Source organism: Akebia trifoliata, chromosome 8 (genome assembly GCF_017979445.1).
Source record: "Akebia trifoliata isolate Shusen 1 chromosome 8, ASM1797944v1, whole genome shotgun sequence".
NCBI classification, from domain to species: Eukaryota; Viridiplantae; Streptophyta; class Magnoliopsida; order Ranunculales; family Lardizabalaceae; genus Akebia; species Akebia trifoliata.
Window position 1 is genome coordinate 43008500 of NC_141382.1, and position 25725 is coordinate 43034224.

At 34.4% G+C, this 25725-nt stretch overlaps 3 protein-coding genes across 3 annotated transcripts; 2 read left to right on the top strand and 1 right to left on the bottom strand.

The window, feature by feature from the left end:
* The first annotated feature begins 398 nt into the window (after positions 1-398).
* Positions 399-8386, top strand: BIGYIN (Tetratricopeptide repeat (TPR)-like superfamily protein). The gene is made up of 5 exons (XM_086452316.1): positions 399-608; positions 5765-5903; positions 6383-6504; positions 7868-7931; positions 8019-8386. The coding sequence occupies exons 1-5, from the start codon at positions 516-518 to the stop codon at positions 8102-8104; spliced, it is 504 nt and encodes a 167-aa protein (XP_086308442.1). The 5' UTR covers positions 399-515; the 3' UTR covers positions 8105-8386.
* A 4186-nt stretch (positions 8387-12572) lies between these two features.
* LOC147396971 (DNA-directed RNA polymerases IV and V subunit 5B-like) lies at positions 12573-16613 on the bottom strand. The gene is made up of 4 exons (XM_086452317.1): positions 16312-16613; positions 15984-16160; positions 14838-14951; positions 12573-12957 (listed from the first exon to the last, which is right to left on the bottom strand). Exons 1-4 carry the CDS (start codon positions 16576-16578, stop codon positions 12832-12834), a joined length of 684 nt encoding a protein of 227 aa, XP_086308443.1. The 5' UTR covers positions 16579-16613; the 3' UTR covers positions 12573-12831.
* Positions 16614-19141: 2528 nt separating this feature from the next.
* Positions 19142-24348, top strand: SKIP5 (SKP1/ASK-interacting protein 5). Its single transcript, XM_086452321.1, has 5 exons — positions 19142-19349; positions 21046-21190; positions 21351-21429; positions 23528-23586; positions 23807-24348. The coding sequence occupies exons 1-5, from the start codon at positions 19226-19228 to the stop codon at positions 24156-24158; spliced, it is 759 nt and encodes a 252-aa protein (XP_086308447.1). The 5' UTR covers positions 19142-19225; the 3' UTR covers positions 24159-24348.
* The last annotated feature ends 1377 nt before the right edge of the window (positions 24349-25725 follow it).

A 25725-nucleotide genomic window follows, 5' to 3' on the forward strand; every position in this document is an offset into this window, starting at 1 on the left:
AATATGTGTTACTTCCAAAGATGTTTATAGAATATTATCAATTCATAGAATTAAATCGATCTTAGTTGGATTTGGATTGGGTCGATTCTATTCTTAACTTCTTATTTAATGGAGACCAAGCAACTCGGTTCCAATTTGACCCAAGACCAAACCGAACCAAGTTGCACCCCTTGTTTTAGATAAACACTATTGGACGAGGCGACTAAAATTTTGCTGTTTTCAAAATAGCAATACTAATATTTTCAATCGAAGAAAAATTGCCACGTGTTCATTTTAAGACAAATACTCTTCAACAGCTTTATAGTGAATACGTGGCACCTTGTGGTCAAATTAACAAATAATAATTCTTTATTGTCAACAGCAAATCCTTACTCGTTTGTTCGAACCCACCGACGGATTGACATTGGACATTTGAGACTTAATCCCCAAGTTTTCATTTCGTTCTCTTTAATACGAAACCCTAAGGCAAAGCTAAAATCTGATCTTCTGTTATTCTTGATCTTCTTTCAATCTCCATGGAGGCCAAGATCGGGAAGTTCTTCGATTCCATTGGCGCATTTTTCAGTGGTGGAGATCAGATTCCTTGGTGCGATCGCGATATCATCATGGTAAGTATTAATTTTTATTTACAAGGTTCTGAGATTTCCTACCTTTCAATGAAATTAGGGTTTTTATCTGTTGTTTATATCATTTAAATGGTTTTGATGAATCTAGGGTGTTTTTTGGGTGCTTCAAACCTCAACTTTTCAAGTAGATTGTTGTTGTTGTTGCTGCTGCTGTTTTTAAACCCTAGGATTAGGTATTGACGTAATGGCTATTGTGATTGTTAAATGGTTTTATCAAAGTGCTCGAAACCCTACAGACAATGACTCCACCAAAACACCGACATTGACAAAGCGAAAAAATATGTTTTTTTTTTTTTTTTTTTGTTGAAAAAAAGGAAAAAAATAGTATAGATTAAAACATAACTGAATAATCAGTCGAATGGGTTTTTTCCCCTGTTTTGAGGATGGAAATATGGAAGGAGAGAGAAAGCATCCTTGATCGAAATCCTTTAGAAGAGATATAAACTTGGGATGGAACCTTTGATCAATATTCATTTGTGACGGGAAATGGAAAAGAAGCTGGGACTTGGGACTAAGGTTTGGAATTTTATCTTCTCGGTTTGGAGGATTTAGGGGAAAGAATGATGGTAGCAGAGGTGGAGCCAGGATTTTTTGTCAGTGGGGGCTAAGCGCTAAATTTGCTAGGGCTGCAACTCAGGCAGGTTGGGGATCAACCTGCCAGCATGCAACCCACACTTAACAAAGACCAACCCTTGCCCAACCCAACCTCGGTCATAAAATGCTCAAACCAAGCCCAACCCAAGTCAGGTTGGCTCATTCCTTATTAATACTAAAAACTTAGTAATAATAATGGCTATATCAGGTAAAATTCTAACTTTTGATAATCTAATGATTAGGGGTATGGTGGGTCCAAACATTTGTTCCATGTGCTTAAAAAATAGGGAATCAATTTCTCATTTGTTGCTTCATTGTCCTTTGGTAAGTAAGATTTGGAGTCATTTCTTATACTTGTTCAATTGCTCATGGGTGCTTCCTAACTCGGTTTTATCTCTCTTTCAAATATGGAACCAAAATCCTTTCAAGGGTAAGAAAAGATATCTGGTCTATTACCCCCTTTGATGTGTGTTGGGTGGTCTAGCAAGAAAGAAAAAAAAAGTCTTCAATGGAAAGGTGGCTGTGTTTTAAGATATTATCATGGAGGTGTTTGGCCTCATGTGTTTTTGGAGCAAGTTGGAGGCAAATTTTAAAGGGGTGTTCCTTTACGATTTCATATTCAGATGGAATGCTTTGTGTGATAATTAGTTGTTTTTTCGTTGTGTTTTGTTGTTTTCTTTTTTCGCATTGTATGCTTGTGTTGTTCTTTGGTTGGTTATCTCAACCAGTCTTTCTTTTTAATATAATTGATCTACTTATCAAAAATAAAAAAAAGGCTATATAAATATAAGTGGTATGTAAAAAAATATAGAATGTACAATTATTTGTCATAAAAAAGATAATGATGATCAACTAAAGTTTGAAATGTGAATTGTGAATGAAAAAGAAACAAAGAATTTAAATTATAACCATATTAAGCTCGGGTTCAGGAGATCCGATGTCTATGTCCAAACCCAGTCCAGTTTGATTCAGTCAAAAAAATTTAGGGCCTGTGTGGATTGACTTTTCTAAGTACTTTTGACTTTTGCGGGGAGTCAAAAGCACTTTAAAGGTGTTTGGATAAATAACTCCTGGGAAGAACTACTTTACTGTGGAGTCATTTTAGTGCTTTTTCACGGAATACCGATGGTGCTACTTCTCTAAACTACTCTTGTGCGGAGCCACAAAACATTGTCAAAATGAGGGGATTGGGACAAGTATGTCCCTCATAAATTTTGAAAATTACAAACCTACCCTCAAAAAGACAATTGGAATAATATTATATTACTATCCATTGATATGATGGTAGCCTTTTGGTGTAACATTTGGGACAAGTATACCCCTCATAAATTTTGAAAATTACAAGCATACCCTTAAAAATGCAATTGCAGTAATACTATATTACTATCCATTGATGTGGTGGTAGCTTTTTGGTGTAGCATTTGCGACAAGTATGTCCCTCATAAATTTTGAAAATTACAAGCATATCCTAAAAAATGTAATTAAATAATATTTTATTATTATCCATTGATGTGGTGGTGGCCTTTTAGTGTAACATTTGAATTTGGATTTCTAGCTCCCCCAATTGCTCACTCAATGATTTATCCATGAGCATTCCAACAATGGTTGAAATTTTCTTATTGCAAGATTGATGTGAACAATTACACACAAATTTACTATCCATTGATGTGGTGAAAGCTTCTTCATATTTTTAGTGGTTGTATATATTTGCTCACAATATCTTTTATTTGTTTATAATTGTTAGGTGTTTATATTAGTTTTTATGGATAAAAACAATAACTTCTCTTTCGTTTAAAGAATAATTTATTGAGTTATAATGTTAAAAATAGTAATTGATACTTATAAGGGCATTTTGATCATTTTAACAGAATCCAAAATAGTTTCCGAACACAAAACTTTATCAAAAGTACTTCTGACAGTACTTTTCAGAATCTGCATCCAAACACACAACAGTTATCCACTTACTCCAGACAGTACTTCAAAAAGTACTTATGTTCTAAGTACTTCTGGCTCCTGTATCCACATGGGCCCTTATTTTTTATTTTTGCCCTAATCTGACCCAAAGTTGGGTTGAACTCGTCAAGTTCAGGTTTGGCCCTTCCAAGTTGCAACCCTAAATAATGCTCTATCGATAATCTTAGGGCGCGTTTGGATGTTTGAACCAGAAGTACTTATAACAGAAATAATCTCACAAGTACTGTTAGAAGTACGCTCCAAAGGAGCGGGATCAATGCTATGTGTTTGAATCCTGATTCTGAGAAGTACTGTCAAAAGTACTTCTAACAAAGTTATGTGTTTGGGTACTATTATGAATTATGGTAAAATTACCATAATACCCTTATAAGTACCAATTATTGTTTTTGACATTGTAAATAAACTAATTATGCTCTAAAAAGTAACAATTATTGTTTTAATTCATAAAAATATTATAATATCATTTTAAACTCAAAATATATTCTCTCTTTTTTTTTTTTACAAAAATTGGCAAAACCTCCCTTAAAAACAGGACGTGACATTTAAAAAAACATGTATAAAAACATGACAATTATAATATAGTAAAAATCGAAATTACGAAGCAAATTAATATAAAAATTAGAATTTATATATGCTAGATTAATGGAGGAAGAACAAACACATAAAATACCTTTATTATGTAGAAATTTATGTAAAAAAATAAATTATAAGTGAAAGAATTCATAAAACAGGATTTAAATATTAATTTAAAACTTGTAAGGAAATAGAGATGCAACTTTCTCCAATGAAAACAAAGTACTAAATTAATTTAAAACACATCAAGAGTATCCTATAAGATCATCACTCCAAATTAATTTTCATTATAAACTCTATAAAAAAGGTTTCATTCATGGATCTGAGGCTTGTGACAAGAAAAATATAAAAAGTCCTTGAGAAGATTCCAAAGCTCAATGAGCATTTAAATAACAAAGCACTAGATTAAGGAGCATTTAAATAATAAGCATCACCACTAATTCTTTATTTCTTAAGGGGTACTTGTGTCAATTTACCCTTTACTTTGACGCATTTTTATGCTCCCCACAACATCACTTCGTAAAATCACCTTTTAGGTACTTCCACAAAAAAGTATTCAAAACGACTCTCGTCCGAAGTTACTCTTGGAAGGAATAGATCATCCAAATGCACTTGTAAGTGCTTGTGACTACTCGCAAGAGTCAGTAGCACTTTAGTCAATCCAAACACCCACTTAGTTTCCTATTGCAGCATGTGATAACTAAAGAAAATCCTTATCGCAACATGTAATTAGGGGAGATCTTCTAACAACGAGACTGCTAGGTTATTAGATCTCAAGATCTAGAAGATTGATGAGGGAAGAAAGGAGAAGAGAAGATAAGAGGTGAGAAGGGACTTCAAGATCCAAAAAACCCGAAGAGGGGAACCTAAAGGGGGGTGTCCTCTAGAGGCCCTGATATCAAGAAGAATTGTAAAAAGAGTAATTATCAAGTCTCTTTTTGAGAGCTTGGCATGAATTTATATTAATAAAAGAGTCAAAAGACAAAAATGCCCTTACATATGATATAAAAATAAAAGCTATTACTAAAAACAACTAGCTAGGACTAGAATAACTAGATTATTTCCAATATATTTCATGGAAATATGTGAAAATTTAATACTATGCTTACACCAAAGCATTCCTGGCTGGTGTCAGCAGTGTTTTTGTTCTCCATGTCCAAACTTAATATTAATTCCCGTTAAATGTGCCAGCTTGGTCAGTTGATGAAGTCTGTGAGTGGCAATACCACATCCTTTGGTTCATCTCCCACTTGCCTATCAAAAAAATCCACTCGAATGTACTCATTTCTGATTTTTTATTTCCTAGGTTTTGTTTATAAGTATTGTATTTCCTAGTATTATCACTCATCTATTTAAACATCTTCTTTGCTATTCTCATTTTATGTACATGGTTTTTTATCTCTCAACATTCAACTCCATAAAAGCATGGCTGGCCTTATCTGCCCAGATGTAATTCTATTGTTCTAATCTCAGCAAACTCTCTATCTCTACGAATAATTGTATTTAAATAGCGGAAGTGGTCGTTATTGGGATATTTTTTTGGGTCAATCTTAGCTATTCACTCATCATACAAGTGTCCTTACTAACGCTGCATTGCATATCGTCTTTATCTGTCTTTAACCACTTTTTCTCTAAGTTTTCTCTCCATAGTCCTGGTTGGAATTTACTCACTCTATAATCCACCAGCACTACGTCATCTGCAAACAATATTAATTAAAGGACCTCTCCTTGGAATGAGCAGTTAGTCCATCCGTAACTAGTACAAATGTTATGGGCTTAGGATCAATCCCTTGTTTGCAGACCCATTGTTACTATAAACTCCCATGTTTCACCATCAACTGTTCTAGCTCAAGTTACAACACCATCATTATCTCCCTTTATTGTCTTTTTGCTGCATTACTGTTTTCTATAACATTTATGCTAGCAGGTATGCTTGTTGCGTTTCTTTAATGCTGCATTATTTTGCCTATTTTCTAAACTCTGTTATGGAGTGCCAGGGTTGTGAGAGAGAAGTTGCAGAGGCTGGAAATGGTGTCTCTAATGAACTGAAGAATGAAAGCATCATGAGGTTGTCCTGGGCTCTTGTTCACTCAAAACAACCGGAGGATGTGCAACGTGGGATAGCCATGCTCGAAGGTGGAATAAATAATGCTACCATTTAGTGTTCCCTTTTTTAGCTCCTGATGTTTTATCTATTACTAGAAGGTGGCATGTGCAAACGCATGTCTCAAAAGGCTTATTTGTAAATATTATTGATTAAGGGTTTTTTGAAGATAACATAGTAAAAAAGTATACCTCTATAATTTTGAAAAATAAGCAGCATGATTATACGGTTGTAGGTTAGATTTCTATTGGTTTTTTACCAAAATGACCCTGATTATACACTGAGTTCATGTGGGGGGGATTTGTGAGATCCAAATTTTGGTGTCAAACCACTTCTACTCTGCTTTCTCTCATTATAATAGTAAAGATATCTTTTCAATGGGTGTTTTATGCTCTAACTACCCTTGAGCTTTTATGTCAAAGTGTAGGTGGTGCACATGCTTTTTTCCTTTTAATCTTCATGTGGTCTTTTAAACCTGCCTCATTAGAACTGAACAACTTTTTTTTTGCAGCGTCTTTGGCCAGCGAGAACAGCCCACTTCAAAAGAGAGAGAAGCTTTATCTCTTGGCAGTTGGGCATTATAGAAGTGGTGACTATGCAAGGAGTAGGCAGCTGTTGGAGCGATGCTTGGAGGTTTGATATTTGGTTTTCATTCTTATAAATTCTTAGGTAGAAAATTAATGTCTACCTTCATTGGCTGTTAAACTCTACTACTCCTTAGGACAATGACCTATATGTTAATTTACTTTGGGCCATTTGGTATTCCTGTTGCTGGGTTTACTTGTGTCGTATGGGAAAGCAATGTAGTATATTTTTATCAATCTATATGTTTGCTTCGTTCTCTAAAGTACTCTATTAGTGAGTGGATGTGATTTTAAAATATCCTACTATATAATGAGAATGACATCTTTAGTCAATCAGTCTCCTTACTTTTACTTGTTTTCATGTATAAAAGGAAGAAAAAAATTTGGTAGTGTGACCTATGTTTTTCTTCACAAATTGCCCCTCAATGTTTACAAGAACATTGAGTAGTAGTTTTGATCTCTTCATTTCTGCTCTGGTGGAAGTTTACAATACCGCTACCACTTGACTCTCTCCCTCCCTCCCTCTCCCTCTCGCCTGATTGAAAATTGACACCAAAATCTATACAATGACATCCATCACCAAATAATTTAAATACAAAGTTGATATTTATTTTAATGGCTATAGTTTTGTGAAAGCTTACATTATAATTATTTAAATTGCCCACATTCGGCCGTACCCTTTCAATATGTTTTATTACGTCTGTCAAAAAACCTTCTAATCATAAAAGCAACTTCAGTACTGCCTTACTTGAGCAACACTTGCATCACATGAGCTCCTTTTCCTAGTATGTATAATTAGAAAGACATCGTGTGCATGACATTGTTTTAGTTTGTATGGTAAGGGTTCTCTTGTTTTAGATTTTGTTTTATCAATATTGTTTTAGAATTATTAGATTTCTATTAATATGCAAAATGTATATGATCGGATTAAGCTAAGCACATCCTGCTTGGTAGCTGATTCAAAATGTGGTGACTACCATTTCTTGGGGCTTTCTCTCTGTTTTTTTATATAGAAGAAACATTTTTTTTTCTCGGGGACCTTCCTCTGGCTGAACTCAATTTTTTTTTCTTGGTCTATTTTCATATTTTTAAATCTGGGATGTAAGTAGGTTTTTTTTTTTTTTTTGTCATGTACACTTCTAGTAAGTTGGAAGACATCCAATTGGTTTGTTCATTAACTAAATTATTTTTTTCATTTTTATTACTGATTGTGTGAACTGGAAGGGAAATATCCTTTCATTTGTTGATGTTTCCCAGAACAAAAGCTCCTTATGGGAAAAACATAATTGGCACCTTCTAGTTTTACCTAGAAATTTTTTTAGGAACTGCATATTATCACTCTTCTGAACATAACCATTGATCTTGAACATGTTCTTTGTTTCTAACACTTCTACTGTGGGTTTAATTTGTAGATTGCGCCCGACTGGAGACAAGCCATAACCCTGAAGAAGACAGTTGAAGATCGAATAGCTAAAGGTGAATTTAGTATTCTGCTTTGAAGGTTTGTTATTTCCTTCCATCCTATGCTGTTGAAGGCGCTAATGAGATTGTCTTGGAATGCAGATGGTGTGATTGGGATTGGCATTGCTGCAACCGCTGTCGGACTTGTGGCTGGTGGGATTGCTGCGGCATTGGTTCGTAAGAAGTGATTCTTCGTCCCATCCATAAACCGTCCTTGTTCATAATAGGCATGACTACAGGTGTACTCCCATTCTCTCACTATTCGCCACAGGGGTTTCTAATCTTGAATGATTTTGTGTATGGCATCCTTTTTTCTGAAATATGTTAGTTTTTTAATTTCTGTATGGAAGAATGTCAAATAAATGTGAAATAGAGTGTGCATGCACGGAAGTGGCTACTTGGCTACATTTTGATTTTTGTTGCTGCCTTCATGAATCAATTAGAGATGTTTGTTTGCATGGTTTGTAAAATTTTCTTCTGAGTTTTAAGGGGATTTCTTTTTCACGCATACAGATTCGTTATGTTGTTGAAGTGATCAATTGCTTGCTACATTCTTTTCTCTCTTTTTTTTTTTTCCCTCGTTTAAGTGCCTTCCTTGTGCCTCTATTATCCTAGGAGTTGTGATCGGTTTGCTGCCTCTGATGCCGTGCCTTTTGTTCACTGCTTTCTCATAATCTTACATCATCGTGGCCTAATCCCAAAGGTTTTGGTGTCGGCTAATTGAATCCTGTTCTCTCCATTCAATTCTGCCAAGAGACACAGTTCTGTTATTGGAAGTGTTTTCATACCTACTTTCACTATATTCATGATCGTTTGGATCTATTTTACTCTTTAAGAATCTTCATCCATCTCTGTTATGTTCAATTTATTAACACTGAAGCTCATAATTGCCAAAAATTGATACCCATAGCCATCTGATCTTCCAAATTCAGCTGGATTGTAAAAAAGCAGTTATGCAACTTTTTATAGACGAAGTATTCCTTTTGTCTCCCCCCAACGTGTGCCTCTTAGTGAATCTTTGCCCATCTTATCTAGAGAAAATCAAACATTTATCATTACCCATAGACTTTAACTAAGCTAGTTGGCACCTTCACTTTAGCAACTAAGTTATCTGATGTATCGTTGCACCAACTCCAAATCAGCTATGTATACAATCCATATCAGTGACAAAGTCAGGTTGTAAACAATTTTTCTAAGGTAAAATTCAGAGAATGGGTAGCAAAAGATTGAGGTTATGATACGGGCCTGTTTGGATACCAAGAGCAGAATTACTGTTCCAAAGAACAGGAATTGAAGTACTCTGTGGAGGAGTTGGAAAAGTAATTCTGTGCAGAAAGGACGTTTGACAATCAACTCTGTGAAGTACTGGCAGACGTACTTCTGTGCTGGAAGTTTGTTTGGGAACCATACTAACTTCTCATGATTTCTAGAAAAAAGACCAGAATACCCTTATATTATATCAGTTACTGTTTTTTGTCTTTTAGTGTCATAATATGCCTTCAAACTATACTGTTTTTGACATTTTAACTATAAATATTAATATAATATAATATAATATAATAAATATTAATATAATATGTTTAAATTCATTATACTCAAAATTTTAAAAAAAAATTGACAGACTATCTTTTAGTGTCATAATATGCCTTCAAACTATATTGTTTTTTACATTTTAACTATAAATATTAATATATATAATATAATATATAAATATTAATATAATGTGTTTAAATCCATTATACTCAAAATTTTAAAAAAAATTTGACAGACTGTTTTTGACATAATATTAAAAAAAATTGATAGACTGTCTTTTAGTGTCATAATATTATGCCTTCAAATTATATTGTTTTTGACATTTTAACTATAAATATTAATATATATAATATAATATAATAAATATTAATATAATATAATATTTTAAATATTAAATATTAATAATATAATATAATGTAATATTTTAAATATTAAATATTAATATAATATGTTTAAATCCATTATACTCAAAATTTAAAAAAAATAATTTAATATTAAAAAAGGTTTCTTTCGTTTGATTTAAGGGCAAATGAATTAAGAATATTTTCATAGAAAATTAATAAAGTTAAGGGTATTTTGATAAAACAAACCGTTAGATTTTGACTTCCCGCAAGATGAGTTTTGAAAAATAGGTTTTCTCGACTTTTTCACAAAGAGTAATTTCTTGCTCTTACGTGGAGTAATTCTTCGAAGGAGTTGTTCATCCAAATGCATCCAAACGACTTCTAACTCCCCGCAAGAGTCAGAAATAGTCAAGGAGTCATATCCAAACGCCTACTAATATTATACATTTTTATTTAGCATAATAATATAAAAATGTATTTTCTTTTCAAAAGTTATCGGGAAATATGATCATGTGTTATCAAATTTGTTCCTACTGAGATCACGTTGTAAAACAATACAATGTGAACCAATAGCTATACAGTTTTGTGAAATATGGTTCGGATTGATCAATTAGTGAGTCCAATCATTTTGGTTTGTTGAATATTGTAATTGGATTTGGCAAACCAAATACTGAACGTTATATATGAGAGGTACAATTAGAATTTTTTTTTTTTTTTTCTTATAACTCTGAGAATATTGGATTGGGTTCTAATGACTCGAGAAAGCACATGATTTTAACCTTTTCAACACGAAATTCAAGAGTCGATTTATAGGTTTGTCAATCAAGGGGAATACTTCCGAATCAATTAATCTTGATCTTGTGTTTATGTAGGTGGGATCATGTGTTTTGTCCATGAATCGTGCTTAACGATTCATCAGAACCTGACCCTCGATTGTATGTGTAAGTAAGCTTGAATTATATATAACCGACCGAGCACACGTACTTCGGGTCAAATACCCATGAAGAATCCATCTCTTCCGGATAGATGAGATTGATGCAGATCTCACTCTAAAAATAAAAGAGAATATATTTACTTTCTTCCTTGCCCAGCAAAACTTATAAACGTAAGTAGACGCTAGATCTGAAAATCGCCTTATTTTTCTCTAAATTTTTCTATATCTTTTCCCAATTTCAGAATGTTTTTAAGCAAATAAAACAAGGAAATTTACCATTTAGTAGAAGCAGAGAATTTGTAGCTTTTGAAAAATTAAGATTGGAGCTGGATTTTGCTACTTTCAAATAAAGAAAATAACAAATTCGAACTTCTCCCTCCATTCATTGTAAGAATGTATCGCAATGAGAACTCCTCTTTTAAGGTAAAGGATCTATAAAAGGGTATTTGGGCACTATCACAAGGTAAAAAAGGATTTAATTAAGAGTCGTGATAACCTGACTCCTCTGACATGGCATGTGCTAGATAGAACCCTACATTTTATGCCTCGTGATACACATGCACATCCCCATAAATATGTGTAGGGAGTAGAGATTTACAATTCCTAGCACACATCACGTCAGGAGAGTAGAGAGTATTTTGAGTATGACGTGGGGGAGTCCTAAAATCATTACTCTATAAATTAAATAACCTTTACCAACTAGATTGGTTGGTTTTTTATTTTGTTTATGTATATAATACCTTGATGAAGTGACAATCATGTTACTAGCATGCATGCCACATAATTCATCATTGGATCCTTGTAGTTTGATGTACAAAGGAACTCCCAAGTAATCAATCACCCACAATTAAATGAAAAAGAGATTATGTTGCCCCACCAATTCTTATGATACCATCAAAGAATTAGCACATCTTTGGATTGCCCTTGGCAGACCCCTTTTCAACCGGAGACGTGTACAATATTGTATTAAATTCCACTCGTCTCATGTGGAACAGAAGATCCATATCCTAATGGCTTAGGCAGATGACATGAGACCAACATCTTCCACAGCAAAAACAAATAGTAGACATTTTTCTCTATTGAGACTTAAGCTTAAAAAGCAGCAAGTCCGAGCTGAGTTCAAGCTGAACTCAGGTCTGAACTAAGTCTAAACCTAACCCAAGATAATCAAAAACACAGTTTGAGCTCCATTGAGTTGAGACAAGTTTGGTCAGGTTTGTTGGATTCTAAATCAAAAGTATGTCAGCACACACACATAACTCAGAATGACCAAACCCTAGTTCGAGAACGATTGGATCTGTTTGTCGGGTTGTGTGGCTTGGGTTGTGATTCAAGACATGCACAGAGACACCAATCTCGTTGGGGTCAGGTTGAACTATTCAACTGTCAAAGCCATGTCTTCTGTTATTTCAAGTGTTTTCAGATTCTTCTGCACTACCTTACTAGAATCCTTCAATTTGCACATTACCTTTAACTGGAATTTCTATATTAATCGAAATTGAAGCAGATTCTGAGTTACTTAGGCCTCGAGAAAATAAATTGATACCCAGCATCTATCCTTCACAATACTTCATGAAAATCATGCAAGAACCATGAATCTTTTTCTTGTAAACCAGATACTTAATCAAACCAAAAACCTTTACAAAACCATATCTTTTGTTAGTTAAATTGTGTTCACATCCTCTCTAACTAAGCTACTGCAGCTTCATTTTCTTCCATTTCACTAGAGAAACTCTAAAACCCACAAGGTTTTCTTCTACCCAAGATTTTCTATAATATCAAAAATCAGAAATCTACCGATATTCTTACGCTTACAAATCATAAAGCCTAGTCATTAATTGTGAATTTTCAAAGAAGACGACCATCAATAGTAGATAACATGTTGACACATTTCATGTTTTTTTGCATCTACGTGGTATACTGAAAACAGTCAGCTTTACAAACTAGGTTAACATAGGAGAACTAACAAACTGAACAAAACTAGCTATCTAACACTGGATGAACCACCACAAAAGACATTCAGTAATTTGAAATTTTACCTTCATTTCCTTGGTGACAAAACAAGTAACACAGACCCTTCTATGCAATAGTTGTTGTGACAGTGTCACATAACACAACGGTAAGTAACATTTGAGCCAGTAATGTCATCACCGCTGGTAACTTTGACCACTTGCCCCTTCTCAAGTCCATAGTAACGTGCAACCGCATCAGTCTCTAACATGCGAGGAATCTGGAAAAATTGCATCAGTTTTGAGTAATTAAATGAAATATAATTATATATATGCATTGACAGCAATGATTGGCCCTAGTTTTATCCATGTGTGTATCTTAAAATCCCAATCTGCAATGAATGTTCCTCAGTACCATATTGTTGGTAAAAATTTTAGGCCATCTCTCTCTGGCAAATCACATAAGCTTCTCACTCACTACATGACCAGGAGGTTGTTACATATCCATGTTATCCAATTTGTTGGTACTAGTCCGAACCACAAACTGGAACGAAGAGAACCAGTTCGCGGTACGGTTTCTATTGGGTTCGTAAAATCAAGCGAACCACAAACCCACTGAATTTTGATTGGGTTCGGTGAACCAAACCAATTTATTATATTTTTTTCATTGTTTATATTTAAAATTTTGATTTTTATATTAATTTGTTTCTATTTATAATTAAATTTATAACTTGTACACTTGAATTATATATATGCATAAGTGAACCGATCAAGGGATTCGAAGCAAACCAAGAAATGAATTATCCGATGAACCAGATTCATTCTTGAGTGGCAAACCACAAACCCTAAGAACCAAGTAACATAGTTCCATATACACTTCCTCTTGTAAATCATCGTGCAAGAAGGCACTTTTGACATTCAGTTGATATAAAGACCAATTCAAAGAGACAAAAACAGATAAAATAATACATGCATGCACACATATAAAAACCAAAAATCTATTTCTGAAATGTGTGTATCATTTAGAATTTAAGCGATGTATCTTGTAACTAATCCCATGGTTTGACCATTCCTATTTCCAAAATGGATTATTTCTTTTTTACATCATCAGATTATAAAATCCCATTATCAACTTGATCCTTTCTTGGAAAGCCATATTCAACCAGCCAAAGGTTAGGGTTAAACATCAAACTCTAGAAAAGGTTTCACATTCTCTCTTTGAACTTACTGAGATAATGATTTAAAACATCGGTCAATCATCTTCTCATTCATTGCAAGGTGGCTTATGTCATTTGGTTTCATTTCCTCCCTCAATTTAAGGTTTCTTGATGCCAACCGCGGTCATTTCCTTCTCTTCTATTTGGTTGGAAGACTCCCTTTCATGTTAGTAAAGTAAGGATTCTACAGAATTTAACACCTTTTGCAATTTGTTGGGGCTTGTGAAAAGAGAGGAATTCCCAAACTTTCGAAGAGAAGGAGAGCACACTAAAAGAGATAATCTTGAATATCATTCACTTGCTGTTTTATTGGTGCAAGAAATTTAAGGAATTTCGGGGAGTTTTCTTTGAAGATTTTGTTTTTGGATGGGATAATGTGACTAGGGAGTAGTTTCTTTGCTTCTTTTGTTTTCTTTTGTCCTTGTTTCTCTTCTTGTTCTCTTTGTAGCCTTTGAGGACTCCCTGTCCTCCCATTAATAAAATTTTACTTGTCAAAAAAAAAAATTGTCGGGGTTGTCTACCAAGTCATCTAAAAGAAATTATTATTATTATTATTTTATGTTGGAGGGGGTGGGGGGTTTACAATTGGTCAGACAGCCAAGAGATCACCTTTGGGGGATTGGACAAATTTCAATTAATTTATGTTGACAAATTACAGTACGGGATCTGTTAAGGTCAGCATATCTGAAACCAATGTAATTACATTCTATACTGATTTAATACAATTTTACATGATAATATATTTCTTAAGGTATGGAGACCAAATATGTATCCATATCTAAATCACATATATCAAATTGATATCACAGTAGAAGACATTATAATCGCCCAATATACAAAACAAGAATCTGAGATACCAACTAACAAAGAAACCAAACTTGAACCTTGTTTCAAGTTAATAGCTTGTATGTTAATGAACTAAGATACTCAGATTCAAAAGGTACCTGCTTATCACTCAAACTGTACTTCTTTAACAGCTTCTCTTTTTCTTCCGAAGTCAATATCTCATGTTTTGGCATTAAAATGTGTTTTGTGAAATTAACCAACAAGTCTGTGATCTAAAGACAGAGAAACAATAATAAGACATTAGAAACATGGAAGGAAAACCTTCCTGATTGTAAACTTAGTTTACAGCACCCCAAAAAAAAAAAAAGTCAGATCAAACAAAATGGAATAAGGATATATGACTACACATGTTCCAAATTGGAATTATAGGAAGATCATTAAACAAGAGGAAGAGAATGTATTTATGAAACTATGAACAGCTAAAAAAATGTGAAATTAAATTAAACATTTATTTATTTTTGCTAGTGAACATTCTATCATAAGTCTGTCACATTTTTATCCAATGCCCTTTTGTGTCTAATGAATTCTGGTATCATTTTCTTTATTTGTTCAAAATGACTTGGGTATTCACGCAGTCTACTTCATCATTATTCCAATCATGGTAGTCTTTGATATTCTTCTAAAAAGGGTCGTATGGGTATTCCCTTTGCAGTTTGTTGGGTCATTTGGAAAGAAATGATCAAGTCTTTCAAGGGAAAGAGAACCCCTATCCATGAAGTGATCATCAGCACTATGAGGAAACTTTTTTTTTGGAGTAATTGGTGTCTTTTTCGAGGATTTTTTGTTCATGTGGGATCATGTATGCTCTGCAATCTCTTAGGGTCTTCTTTGTATTTTAGGCCGTTTTCTTATGTACCCTTACATTTTTTTCTTTGTTTATACCTTGTTACATAGGCTGGTCAATCAACCACTTTTTTCCCCTTAAATCAATAAAGGGTCTACTTATCCAAAAAAAAAAAAAAAAAACTATCAGAAGATGTCTATATATTGGATGTGGGTTATCTTTAGTATCAAAATAAACCCAATAGTAGATCGATGAACTTGGTACCTATAGTGTGAGCGTGAACTCAATCGAAGCCTTTGTCTTGTGGGCTCGGTTGAGTTATAAAATCACGATTGTAAGAATTAAACTTAATGATCAGCAAACAATAAAAAATCAAAATTTTCAACTATAACAAACAAAAAAGGAGAAAAAAAACAAAAAAAAAAAACTCAAATCTTGGATAAATTTCATGTTCACTTACTTGGCAAGTCTCGACTTTAACTCGGCAAAGATTCAGCGCTTGACGAGCTTGGGGCGTGATCTTGCTTTGCAAGATCAATATAAGCCGAGTCAAACTGTGATTATCAGAGATTTGAGAGAAAATAGCGCGAACAATCCCTAATTTCACAACATCGTTTCCACAAAAGATGACCAAAATCTGCACACACACACACACACAAAAATTGAGGGTTCACCCCAAATTTTGAAAATTTGAAGATTGAAGTTAATAACGTTGTTCTACTACAGTGTCATTTTGCTTAAATAACTTGTTTTGTGAGGGGTAAAAGGGTGAAATGAGAATAGGGTACCTTTTTGGAGGGATCAGAGAGGAGAGGAAGAGAGATACGGAGACGTTCGAGGTCTGGTTTTTGGCCGAAAATGGAGCGGAATTCGTGGAGAGAGGTGTCGAGGTCAGAATCAGGGACATCGTAGCCTCTGTCACGCAGCATCTCAAATATGGTCCGCCGAGCCAGGTAATATCTGTGGCTCTCTACACTACCACGGTCAACCCAACTGCTCATGCATGAACTCCCTCCATCCTCTATCAACATCACTGACTCCATCTCCATCTCCATCTCTCTCTCTCTCTCTCACTCACAAGTGTGGAGGGATGGAGGTGAGTATATAAATAGAAAGCTGCTATTGGCACCCCAATTTTTACTTATTACAATCTGATTTCTTCAATTATTTATCGCACCCTCCTCATCATCAATTAAAGATTAAAAAAGATGGGAAATGCTCGCGCCCTACGCTTTACCTTACGTGTTTTCTCCCACGAGTTAGAAATTTTGGAATTGACTGATTTTTGGTGAGGATGATCTCTATAGTTAGAAGATCCTCCTCACCAAAAATCAGCCCATTCCAAAATTTCTAACCCCATGTTTACAAGTTGAAAAATCGTGGATCGTCCATTTTTTATAAATCATTTTTGATGGGGTTAGAAGTTTTGTAATTGACTGATTGTTGATGAGGATGATCCCCTCACCATAAAGATCATCCTCATCAAAAATCAGCTTATTCCAAAACTTCTAACCCATGTAAGACAAAACACGTAGGATAAAGTGTAGGGTGCCGAACAGAACCTAAAAAGATAGTCTTCAAACATTAGAAAGTTTTCAGTCAAATTATAATTTCAATATTACAAAACACTATAACACTTGTTCAAATAATTTCAATAGTTGTTTACAATTATGTTTATGTTCATATATAATCCTAAATCTTAAAAAAAGAAAAAAAAACAATAGCAAAGCAAAATAAACAAACAAGAGTGAATTGCTATTGGCACCTCAACTTTTATTTATTCTCAATTATTCACTATTTTTATAAGACATTTCTCAAACACATGTGCAATTTATGTCAAAATTATAGTTTTGGTATCATTCATTTTAATTCCTAAACATGTTTTTTCAATGAATTTGTCACTTTTATTATTATAATCAATAAATTCATTAATAAATTATCAACGAGATCACTAACATGATATAATCGTTGGTATTTTATCAGTTAATTCATAGCTCACAAAAGTGATGAATTCACTGGAAAAAAATTTATTTTGAGAATTAAAATGAACAGTGTGCCCAACTTGAAATTTTGTCACATCCAGTGCACGAAATGGTAATTCACACTATTTTTTTAATGGGAAAATTACTTAAAAGATCCTTGTCGAAAGGTTTCTTTCTAAATAGTTCCTAAGTTTTTTATGATAGCTTGGCAGGGCATGTAATAAACTTTTTCTTTCCAAATGGTCCATGGACCTCATCTCCCTCATTTTTCACGATTGAATGCCCTAACCATTCGAACTCATCGTTTTCATCCTAAAATTGAATTTTTAACATCTCAATCAAGTTTCAGAGACTCTATTCCGTTAGAAAGGATTTAAGAAAGACGAAGAAGCCATTTTCAAGGGATTTTCCAAATATTTTGAAGATGTATTTAAAAAACTAGGGTCTTTTCACTTTTTTTTCGTAGTTTTTGAATGAAAATCGATCAAGAATGATTATTTTGGGTTAAAATCATTTAAACACGTTATTATCTCAAGTTTTTAGTCGAACTTTCCATGTATTTTAGTAGGAAAAACTCAAAAAATAAAATGGGTGGGTTTTATCAGTGTCGAGTTCATCACTTTTTATTTTAAAAAGTGGTGAACTCCACAATAAATAGTGGTGAGTTCGATAGTAAAAATTGTGAACTTTGATATTAAATAAAATAGTGAAAAATTGTAAACTCGGCAGGATGAGGGACCATTAAGAAATAAAAAGTTTATTAAATGTCTTATCAAGCTTCCGCGTAAAACTTAAGGACTATTTAGAAAGAAAAAAAAAATCGTTCTATGAGAGTACTTTAAGTAATTTTCTCTTTTTTAATTGAGTTGTAAAAAAATTCGTGTGAAGCTCTATAAATCAATAAAGGGTTGTGAGTAGGGGTGTCAATGGTTTGGTTCCTAAGGAACTTAGAATCGTAACCATGATATTTAATTTGATATCAATTCTTGTGGATTTAGGTTTGGTCCAAAATAAATGAAATCGAAATTAGAACCGTAAAAAATCACGAGTATCCATCGATTCTAGTTCTCAAGAATCGAATGAGAAAAAAATACGTTCATTATAAAATAAAATAAAAATCTTTTTAAAAAATTAACATATTATCAACAAAATTATTAACTTAGTTATAATTCGTTATACGAAAGATATAAATTAATGATTATATTTTAAAATAAAATTTATCCTTGTTAAAAGTAATAAATTTTTAGGAGAGTAGCTCATTTTAAAGTTCCAATTGATAATTTATATGAGAAATTTAAGAATTTTAAATAAGATGAATTTATTTTGAAATAAAAAATACCTTAAATCATTTAAAATATGGAAAGAAATGATAAAATAAATTGGTTTTGTGTACCTGCAGGTATCCATTGGATAGAATCTAACGGTTCCAATTCCCATTGGTTCGATTCCATTTTAAACCTGATTCTAATCTGTTCCAATGAAAAGGGATTCGGAATTCGGTTCCGGTTCCGGATCCGATTCGGTTGCGGTTGTGGGTGATGCCGATGCTCGATTGTGGAGACCGAGATGACTCTTCCGAGTCATCTCGTTTCATTCGAGTTCTAAAATTACGTGTATAGATGCCGATTCGTATGGCGCACCGCGCCATCGAAATCGAATTCTTCATTTTAGGTCATATTTTCTGTCACAAACAGGCGGAGTAGGAGGTGCTCTCTCTGCGATGGCCATGGAAGAGAATCGAAGGCCGAAGCGCCTCAGCAGAAGTCCTTCCTTCTCTTCCACCATAAATAGCCTTGATGATGGATGTCTCATGCATGTTTTCAGTTTCTTACCCCCAATTCCTGGTATACATTGAAACCCTAATTTCTCCATATCTCTCTCTCTCAATTAAGCCCTCTTTTTTTTTCAAGATATCTATTTTTTTTGTTCTTTAGTTTGATTGAATTGTTCAAGAATCCAAACGTAAGGAAAAAAACGATTTCAAAATTGTGCTATTTCAGCTGCTGTGTGATACAGACTTACTATTTTAGGAATACTTTGTATGTACTAGGTTAGTTTTATGTGGGATTGGAAATCAGAATGGAGAGAGATCATTCTAGATCCAGAGATTATCATTGATTTTCCCAAATTTGGAGGAATTAGTATATGTGATTGGGTCGAAAATGTGTCTGGATATTGTGTTCACAATGAGTATAAATGTAAAGAGTCGATGGGAGAATAACTAGGTGTTGTGGAATTTGTTTCTGTGGACAATTACATTTTTTTTTTCTTTCAGCGAGATTTATAAATATGGCAGACAGCAAAAAGCAGATATTTTTTGAAAAAAAATATGAGGTTGATTTTGCATATGTTCTACTAAGATTCCTTAGTGTTTTCAACGTGGTAGGGCCGATTAAGAAGGACGGGTGTGCAATGTTGCAGGGAGTCGTTAGATATTAAGAAGTAAATTTTTTTTTTTTTTGGATAAGCAGATCAATTGTATTAAAAAGAGGCCGGTCGAGATAACCAGCCAAAGAACATATTAAGAAGTAATTATTAGATGGTTTAGGGTTTATTTTGGAATCTAGGAATGTGTGTACTTTACATTTTCTTAAGGATTGAAGAATTTGGTCTTGATTTAGGCATCAAAGTGGTAAAGCAGGCCCCCATCCCCTAAAAAAATCGATTTTTACGTCTTCTATTTATGGGTTATGTACTTATCATAAAAATGTATACAGGTTATGAAGAGGAATGGATCTGAACTTGGTTTTGGTGTGGTCTACAAACTTAGTTGAAGAGGGAGGGGTGGGAATTAATAAATATTTAGAAGTGTTGTGAGGTCAGTAGAGGGACAATTGAAGGTGTGGATGAAGCTCATAATATCCAACTATTACAGATTTTAGAAGCTTCTAACAGGGTTCCAAAGAGTCAGAATACTAAATGACTAATGGATAACATCATCATTATAGGTGCTCTTTTGGGATTATTCTATGCAGGGAATGAGGAGGCTTGTCGCCTTTTGAAGTCCTTTATGTTTGAAACTTTAGTGTAGGGAGAGGGAAAACACAAATATGGTTTCATCAGAAACCCTAGACACGTTAGTTCAATATAGTTTCTGTAGAGATTGTTACTATTTGTGGTATTGGGATATTTGGAGGGATGCAACAAAAAGTATGTTTGAAGGAAAATTTGAAGATGCACATTTAATTTTGAAGTATTAAAGCATTAGATGGTGTCGTGGAGGGAGATGTGTAGCACTTTTCTCAAACTTTTGCTATTTGCTTTATTATTTTGATTTGTCTAGTAGTAGTCTTCTCGAGTTCCTTGGCCTGTGATTTGCTTTCTATTTTCACATTCATAATAGAAATCTAGTGTATTGTATTTTTTCTATATGTTGTTTGAAATACCGGTCATGGTTATATTTATTTATTTTTTGACCGGCTGGGTCATGGTTGTAATTGATTGCATGCACTTTGCCTTGCTGTCAAGGGATTGTTACTTCAATGCATATTTACCGTAGTATTATGCAATCTCTTTCACAAATTTCTGCTGAGTTTGCAGATCGGTATAACACCGCCCTCGTTTGCCACAGATGGTGTTACTTGGCATGCCATCCTCGTCTATGGTTGCGTGTGGAACGATCCATCAAAGATGCATCCCAACCTGGAATTTTTCCCAACATTGAATCTGCTATTTCTGCTGCAAGGTTAATCCAATTACATTTCCCTATCATGGAATGAGCCATACATTTCCCTACACAAAATGATAATAATAAAAAACAGATATGAAGACCTAATCAAGTATGTTATTTTTATTAAAAAAACTTATCTGATACAGTTAATCTAACTGAGGCTCATTTTGTAAAGGCCCGGTGACACTATTCTAATTGCTGCTGGTGGAAATCACCTCGCCTGTGATATTCAGATTAAAAAGCCACTTTGTCTGGTATGTGCAAAATTCTATTTCCTCAGGTATTGTTCCAGTGTTAAGGAAATTGGAGTTTTCCCTGAAGTTTTGACGTCTTCCAGAATTTGTCCTTCAGCGTCCTTTTTAATTTCTGCCCATAGCACTACATAATAAAAAGTTCTTTGGAATCACTAAAAGCTTCTTTGGAAAAATTAGTTCCTTCTTTTTTGTCAAGTATGTAATGTTAACATTATGTAAATTGCAAAGTAAAAGCACTGCTTACCTTTCAATAATTTTTTATCCACAAAATGGTTTTTGGCAAACCTTATAAATGACTTATTATTCATATAACAACATTAAGCCAGGCCATTATTGACCTTTCACAGGCAACGGACGTACCTGTCCAATTGATGATGAAGAAGTTACAAAGAAGTGCAAAACTAAAAGCATATGTGTGTAGAATGATTTTCTATGTACACACCCTTTAGCTAGTGAATCAGCCTAGTCATTGGTTCTTCCAAGTGTACGAGACACCTCCTCAAATGGTCAATTACAGAATGAAATTTGACCCAATTAATGGTGTTTACCAAGTCTTCCTCCATAAACAGGTCCGAGAACCCCTCGTAAAACACTAGTGTTAGGCCCTGCAGAAGAGCTTTCTTCGCTCCTTATTATAATCTGCTATACCTACTAGTCCCTCTCTTCCCCAATTTTTTTGTGTGTGTAAATTTAACAATTTTACCCCAATTGTTCCTAAAACCCCAACACAGCCAATCCTGAACAACGCATCAAAGTTTTGTTACGGCCATCTCTGATTCACACTCCATTTTTTTTAATCTTACGAGCTGCCCAAGATAATTTTTATATTGATAAGCAGAAGATTAATATATTTGAAAATTAGGAAGCCTGGAGTAAAATATTTACAAAATAAAATTTTAAAAATAAAGTGAGGGCAGATACCTCACACGAAGAAAAAGCTACAATTCAGCTGTATCAAAATTTTAAGAAGACCCATATATGTGCTTGTCCTACGTAACTCACAAAATCCTTGAAACAATCAATATTTGAATTATGGGGAGTAACACAATCTTATTATTGTTTTATTAATATTCTGAATTCATTTGAGATAGGAATTCATTCTACCCATAAGAATCAAATCATATTGCTCACCTCCCACAGTGATCTCCACTTATCCTCAATAACGTTCAGTAGTTGATCATGGCCTGTTTAAGTGTGAAATAATCACCTTGGAATTGGAGAATTTTGAAATGGAAATGGCCATCCTGCCCTTATGAACTTTGCAGAATTCTACAACTTAGTTTTTCTTCTTTTTTCTAATCGGATTTATTACTAAGAAGTGAGAAGCATTAAAAGTTATGCCTGCCTTTACTAATCTAATCTCCTTCAACCATTGATTTCCTACATCTTCTGCACCTAATCCAAGCCAGACATTAACTTGTTGAATTGGTGTAGAGACATGAATAAAGCCTGTCAATGGTGTAATTGTTGCGCAGTTTTTTCTTATTCTGGACCAGTGACCTTCGATTTGGTTTTTACTAACTACTGTCCTTAGGAAAATCAATTCACTACCCATTGATGGATGATATTTTTTTTTTTCTGTAGGTAAGCTAACTTTGATGCCTGCTAGTCAGGTGGCTTCAAACCCAAGCTGTTTTCGAGTGGATTGGCAAAACACACTTGTGACTTTTAACAGATGTAGAAATGACCCTCAAACATTTTGAAACCTTTTTTTTTCTTTGCAAGATCTAATAACAGATACCAGGGAAAGATTAACCCCAAGGGGTTAGCCTAGTGGCAAGCCGAGCCTTGATAAGCTCCTCAGGAAGGGTAGTTCAAGTGTTTGAAACCCCATGAAGCAAGGAATTTCTTGGGGCCACCCTCCAGGGTCCGGTTGATCCTTGACTCAACCAGTTGCACATAGGACTTTCTGAGGGGGTGGTGTGTGTGACTGTGGGATTAGTGTCACCTGAAGAGTGGGGATACCCATGGATAAGCCAAAAAAAGATACCAGTGAAAGACTTTTTTTATTTATTGGTTAACAAAGGGACAAAAGAAATACCCTTAGATTTAGCAAAGATTTTCTTTTTGCCTTCGTTACGACTGCTAATTTTGTCAGATCGGCGGGGGAGAGCTTCCAGATGACACAATATTGACCTGTTCTCGAGGATCAGACAGGTACACAGGTTTTCATTCACATTTATTGCACACTAAAAAAAATTGCTAGGCACACAAGGTGGCTAGTAATCAACGTGAAAGTGGGTTCAACAAGATTTGAACCTATGTCGTGGGCACGCCTTTACCAACTTTACCTAAGTTGGCACCTTCACATTTATTGCAAAAGTTTTCCTTGCAAATAAGAGAACATTTACGTAAACTAAATGTTATGTTTGAGCAGTGCACTTGAGTTCCTGTCCACCTGTAAGGTTGCAAACTTGACAGTGAAAACAGAGCTTGGGTGCTGCTTGCTTCACAGGAGCGGAAGATTGACCATAGAAAGGTGCATACTTCAGTGCGAGGACAATCCATTGGATTACCTCTCATGCCCAATAGTGAGCACAGCCACTGGTCCTGACTTATTCTCATCATCAACTCCAAAGGGAAATGGTGATAGTGTGTCTGTATCTCGGACACGGATTGAAGGTGGGACCAAGGCTGTCTTGACCAGTGGGACCCTGTCATTGCAGAGGGTGCGAGTCATTTATACTCGAACTGCTCTATTTTTCTGGTTTGATGTAGATCATCGGTAATTGATTATATTTTACTGATTCTTGTATGTAAAATTATTACTTAAATGTTAAAACTTGGATATTTATTTTCTGGTTTGATGTAGATCATCGGTCAACTATTTTACTGATTCTTGTATGTAAAATCATTACTTCTGTCTATGCTAGTTGGATATTTATTTTCAGTGTTAAATGTATTCTTTTCTTTAGCAAATACTTGCTGTGTTGGGTGATTTGGAGTGTTTGTATTTGCAAATAAATGCTCCAACTGTGGGCGAAGTATCAAAAAACACTACTTCAAATGCTTGTTTTCCTTATTTGGGATTAATTTTATAAAATAGCTGCTTTGATCATTATGCCAGAAATGGGAAGCTTTCTATTCTGCTTTGATCTAAAAAATTGAAGTTGACCTAGTAGCTTTATATGCCAGAAACTGTAGGTGCATTCACAGACAGGAAAAAAAGTCCTCTTGGGGTCACTGCAGAGTGCAATTTTGGAGACCCAACATTCTCATTGTTCCACGTTGTATTGAAGGCATCTCAACTAGGATAAAATATGGGCATTTTTTGTAAATTTGGATGCCCTTCAATACATGTGGACCAATGAGAATGTGGGTTCTCTCTCGTGGGGTCTCCAAAAACAAACTTGGCACTGCAAGGTTTCTTGGTTATATCGTATTAATGTGTAATTAATGGTCTGCATTCATGCTCTTCTCCATTGATGGATCTTGATTCAATGACTTAAAATTTCTTTATCACACCGTGTAGTACTGATTTGGGTGCTAAAGAGAAACTTGTCCGTCACATCTACACAGTTCTAGACTGGATCTTACCCTCTAGTGCCAAGAGAGTATCTCCAATCTGTTCATGAAATTACAAGTCTTGAGACCTTTTCTTTTTAGATGTTTAATCTGGACCATGTGATTTATTAGTAGTTAGTCAACTATTAGGTTTTTTGGTGAGAACCCTGGTCGACTGCGAGAACTGTTCTGAGCTTAGTGGACTCCCCTTAATTGGAGGTGTATGTGAGTGTAACCCTATATAGTAATTTAACAAATTATTCAAATTAATCGTTTGATATAATTACAATTACTCTGCTTTATGCCAAAAATTGGGATTGGTTAGAGCATCTCCAGCGCAGCTCCCACTACCCATACCCATAAATGAGTCTTTTAGGTATTGTGGGTAGCAATTATGAGTGTCCATGAGATATGCACTCCAACCGTGTTACACACAAATGCTACCCTATTTAATATTTTTTAAATTCATTTCAAATATAAAATTTTCTGAAATTAATTTTTTTTCAACTTAACTGTATTAATTTTTCACTCCAAAAAGGATAGGTAACCAAGTGGGAGCACCTTTTTAAGGTATAGAAAATGTGAAGACCCAAAAAATGATGAGGGATGGGTCTTGTGTTGGAGTCACTATTTTTGGACTCCACTACCCAAAGAGGGGAAGGGTTGAGGGATGGGCATTGCGTTTGGAGTTGCTCTTAATATTCACTGTTTTGGTCTCCGGAGCCAAAGTCCCCTGTTTCTTAAAACTGCATCCGTATCTATTTTCACAATCTCGATTCATGTTTATTTGGA